Source organism: Etheostoma spectabile, chromosome 10 (genome assembly GCF_008692095.1).
Source record: "Etheostoma spectabile isolate EspeVRDwgs_2016 chromosome 10, UIUC_Espe_1.0, whole genome shotgun sequence".
Lineage (NCBI taxonomy): Eukaryota > Metazoa > Chordata > Actinopteri > Perciformes > Percidae > Etheostoma > Etheostoma spectabile.
In genome coordinates, this window is record NC_045742.1 from 29,949,737 (window position 1) to 29,955,031 (window position 5,295).

Sequence of the window (5,295 nt, forward strand, 5' to 3'; positions counted from 1 at the left end):
GAAACACTAGCGTCAAACACCAATACAGAAATCACAAACTTTCTCATCTTTACAGTTTGAACAATTTGACTTCACGCTATTCAATAGTTTAACTAAAGGAAGGACATAGATTTTATAATATACCAATTTCCATGTAAGGTAAACAAGAAAGAATGAAAATCAGCAGTTTGCTTCAATACAGTATTTTGTCTCTAGTAATTTATAAAATTACTGGGGAAAAAAACTAAAGGTACATAACAGTAACAAAGAATAGTGTGACTAATCCTGCCAATCTCCAGTTTTCTTCATCATATTGGATGTCTGCATCATCTCTAAATACTAATGAATGTGGAGCTTCCATTGCTTTCACCTCCATTACTTTCTGAAAAACAGGAAGAACGCAGTTTAACTATGGTAAAGATATAGTGTTTTTCACATTTAGTTTTTTATAGCTTGGTTGTGTGCATACTTGTGACGTCCAAATGCATTTTCTTTATTTTCTGAGCCAACTAGTTGGCAACAAATACATTGAAAAAAGTGAAAAAGCCTCATAAAGCCCACTGGGTTCCAATTATGTTCTCATGCCATGAAGTTGTGTTGCGATCTCAGTCACCGCTGTGATGCAGCCACTGCGTCACAGCACCTCTCAATATGTGACTCATACTTCATGTAATTGCTTTCATTTCACTTCCCTATCCCAGCCTCTCTGATAATAAGGTGCTTATTGTTACAGTACAACTTTTAACTTCAGCTGGCAGAACGCTCCTGTTTACTACTTCTTCGCGTTTTCTTCTCCTAATAGTGAGATATGATTCTCAAAATATTGTGACTGTTTCTTCTCCTCAATATCTCCGATGTTGTTTTTCTTCTGAACAGTGGTCCATTTAACCTGCAGTGCCAACACATACAGATAATAATCAGCAATCATCTCTCTTTTGTGTTTTCTCCTCACTTCACAGAGGCATCCGAGTCTGCCTGTCCTCACAGTTCCAGGACCAGTCTACCGGTCTGCTGGCAGCACTAGTTTTATCTGCTCAATTCAAACAAAATATTTTGCTGAAAACTGATTAAATTGAGTATGATCAGGTTCAAATATCATCAGAGAAAGATAAAATTGATCTGTGCATAGACAGTCAGAGACGTGCAGACCTTCTGCTGACACCAGACAAATATCTTGTTCCATAGTCTGGCCTCCATAAAGCTCTCCACCTGGAACACAAGAGGAACCTATTTATCTTCTGTGTGTGTGTGTGTGTGTGTGTGTGTGTGTGTGTACGTGCTCCTGTTTTCGTGTGTCTTTGTGTGCTCGTGTATATGCGTGTATGTATATATGTGTTGGCATAAGCGCATGTGCCTGTGTATTTGTGTGTGTGCGTGCGTGCGTGCGTGCATATGTACGTGTGAGTGTGTTTGTGCGCGTGTGTGCATGTGTGTGTGCGTTCATGCTCCTGCTTGCACGTGTATCTGTCCGTATGTGCTCCTGTGTGCGTGCATGCATGTGTGTGCTCCTGTGTGCGTGCATGCGTGTGTGTGCTCATGTTCGTGCATGTGTATTTGTGTGTGTGTGTGTGTGCGCGCGTGCACGTGTGTGCATGTTTGTGTTACTTTTGAGAGGTAGAAAAAGGGTCCACTCTGGTTTGCAGAAAGTGTCCGTCCACAATGAAACATGAGGAGTCCAAAGTCAAAGAGAGGACCAGGAACCTCCCTCCCCTCTACCTGTTAACACACATAAAGTCTATATTCATTTTATTTTTGATAATTCATATACTAAGTTAGCCGATAACACATCTAGACTAATGACAAATACCCATGACATGTTATCAAGCCCCCAGTTGATTGTGTTAAACTGCTTATTTTGACTGACGCTATAGGGAAAATGTCAGCAGTTAGAACCAGTATATATTTGGTATTTTTACTGAAAAAAATAACTTTACCACAAATAAACATATCAGTTCCCAAAAATTAAACTTTTCTTGGACGAGCAAACCAGTGTGAATATTCTGTTTTTACAAAACTAATCTCACACCAGCCACACAACATCCAACACCAACCAAAACAGGCTTTTACATTGTATCATTGATGGCTATTATTACATATTCTATTTACTCTGGTATTATTACATGAAATGTTCTGTAAAATACATTTAGAGTCAGCTGTTTCCACACTGCCACAGGTAAGACAATTTCTGAAGCCTTTTACGTAATAATGAGCTGTCAGATCTTGACACATTTTATATGGAAATATTGGAATCAGCTTATGAAACAAGATGGGTATGTTTTTAATTACAGAATGTATTATGCTTCAAGTGGCTAAACCATAGAAATAAAATACAAATATATACAACGTTGGTTTGTTTTGACAGCTATATTATATAGCTCTGTTTTATGACTTATTTTTGTCTTAATGGTAAAAGAAAAAAAACTTTATAAGAACTTTACACTTCACTTTATTAATTTCTTTATTTTACATATATTTTTGTTTTGATTTAGAGTTTTATTCATAATGAACATTATCACTACTGTTATTGTTCGTCCATTTTGGCGATGTAAAGTTGATCATAATGATTTCCTCTCCGTCCGTTGCATCTTGTCTCTGTGTTGCAGTGTCTCTGACACCTTTTTTGTAACATGGGTATTTGGTTTTAAATGTTATGAATATATATATATACACTACCGTTCAAAAGTTTGGGGTCACCCTAACAATTTTGGGTTTTCCTGAAAAGTCACACTTATTCACCACCATACGTTGTGAAATGAAAGAAAATAGAGTCAAGACATTGCAAGGTTAGAAATATGATTTTGCATTTGAAATAAGATTTTTTTTACATCAACTTGTGCTCGTCAAAGAATCCTCCATTTGCAGCAATTACAGCATTGCAGACCTTTGCATTCTAGGTTAATTTGTTGAGGTAACCTGGGAAAATGCACCCCCACACTTCCAGAAGCAGCTCCCACAAGTTGGATTGGTTGGATGGGCACTTCTTGCGTACCATACAGTCAAGCTGCTCCCAAAACAGCTCAATGGGGTTCAGATCTGGTGACTGCGCTGGCCACTCATTACCGATAGAATACCAGCTGCCTGCTTCTGCTCTAAATAGTTCTTGCACAATTGAGGAGTGTTAGGGTCATTGTCCTGTTGTAGGATGAAATTGGCTCCAATCAAGCGCTGTCCACTGGGTATGGCATGGCGTTGCAAAATGGAGTGATAGCCTCCTTATTAGAATCCCTTTACCTTGTACAAATCTCCCACCTTACCACACCAAAGCAACCCCAGACCATCAATTACCTCCACCATGCTTACAAGATGGCGTCGGCATTCTTCCACATCTTTTCATTTGTTCTGCGTTTCACAAACGTTCTTCTTTGTGATCCAACACTCAAACTTGGATTCATCCGTCCACAACACTTTTTTCCAGTCTTCCTCTGTCCAATGTCTGTGTTCTTTGCCCATCTTAATCTTTTTCTTTATTGGCCAGTCTCAGATATGGCTTTTTCTTTGCCACTCTGCCCTGAAGCCCGAATCCCGCAGCCCTCTTCACTGTAGATGTTGACACTGGTGTTTTGCGGGTACTATTTAATGAAGATGCCAGTTGGGGACCTGTGAGGCGTCTGTTTCTCAAACTAGAGACTCTAATGTACTTATCTACTTGCTCAGTTGTGCAACGCGGCCCCACCTTCTTTTTCTACTCTGGTTAGGCCTGTTTGTGCTGTCCTCTGAAGTGAGTAGTACAACCATTGTGAAATCTTCAATTTCTTAGCAATGTCTCGCATGGAATAGCCTTCATTTCTAAGGACAAAATAGCTGTCGAGTTTCAGATGAAAGTTCTCTTTTTCTGGCCATTTTGAGCGTTTAATTGACCCCACAAATGTGATGCTCCAGAAACTCAATCTGCTCAAAGGAAGGTCAGTTTTGTAGCTTCTGTAACGACCTAAACTGTTTTCAGATGTGTGAACTGATTGCACAAGGGTTTTCTAATCATCAATTAGCCTTCTGAGCCAATGAGCAAACACATTGTACCATAGAACACTGGAGTGATGGTTGCTGGAAATGGGCCTCTATACACCTGTGTAGATATTGCACCAAAAACCAACATTTGCAGCTAGAATAGTCATTACCACATTAGCAATGTATAGTGTATTCTTCAAAGTTAAGACTCGTTAAGTTATCTTCATGAAAAGTACAGTGCTTTTCCTTCAAAAATAAGGACATTTCAATGTGACCCCTAACTTTTGAACGGTAGTGTTATGTGATAGCAGTGTTTTGTTCTTAGAAAAGATCAGTCAGTTTTCTGACACATTGTCTTCTCCCATACTCCCACCGGGAGTCGCCAAATCACATCATCACCAAATCAATCACAGCGCTACAGTTTTTCTTAGGTGAGCTTTATTTCCACTAGTCTGGTCATCCCCAGACCAAGTTCAATCTCTTAGGACTGAACATCAGGGTGACACACTTGCTCCATTCTTTTGGCCACCGACGGTTTAGCTGGTAAATTAGTTTTTCACCAAAGCCGCCTGTAGTAGGCAAACATATTCTTTCTATAGGAATTGTTCCAGAGCAAGTTTCTGTCAGAGAAAACTTCCTTTGAAATCTTTTACAACAGCAGCGGTGGTCGCCATATTGAATGTAAACAAAAAGCTGCTTGCCGTCGCTTCTCTATCGTCATCATGTTAACCCCGTCGATTACGCGCCAGGTGGTAAAGCAAAGCTTGTGATTGGTCAACGCAGATTTCTAACAGAAGTAGGATAGAAAAACATACAGGTTTTCAGTCTAAGACGCGGGGCCAAATCAAATTGCCGGCAGATTGTCTACACTTCAACTGCACCGGCAACATGAAATGCAGATGTTGTATTCTACTGTTGTTTTGTTGTTTGAATCCGTCATCTACCGGCTTGACCCTCGGTGAGTGGATTCTGGAAGCAGTGACGAGATGTCGGAGAACAAAGTGACACGATACAGGGTTCAGATCACAATGTTCTAAAGGTTTAATGAGACAAACAATGGTATCCATTTTCCCTAACAACATATCTCTGTACCCTTGATGATGTGTAGGGGGAGATCGGGGATGGTTGAACATTTTTTTGACTCAGCTCCTATAACTTGCAGAATGTTTGTGGTAGGGAACTCAAATTTTGACACAAGTACCCTCATTTGTCTACTATAAATAGCAATTTTTAATTCTCCACCTTTATCACAGAATAAATTATTTTATGTCAAATGCAAGGAGTGCCATGTTACAACCTACCCCACTACTAGGGCATGTTGTAACAAAATCTGGGTTAAATTTTAACATTAAGATTGAGAACTAAAGACTT

At 39.6% G+C, this 5,295-nt stretch overlaps 1 protein-coding gene across 1 annotated transcript in view; it reads right to left on the minus strand.

Moving 5' to 3' along the window:
- Positions 1 to 5,295, minus strand: part of ugl (ureidoglycolate lyase) — a 19,956-nt gene that overhangs the window by 6,052 nt on the left and 8,609 nt on the right. The window contains exons 6-7 of the mRNA XM_032528193.1: positions 1,585 to 1,695; positions 1,129 to 1,188 (exon numbers count right to left, since the gene is read on the minus strand). Of these exons, the coding sequence (XP_032384084.1) occupies positions 1,129 to 1,188; positions 1,585 to 1,695 (171 nt within the window). The remainder of the gene's footprint in view (positions 1 to 1,128; positions 1,189 to 1,584; positions 1,696 to 5,295) is intronic.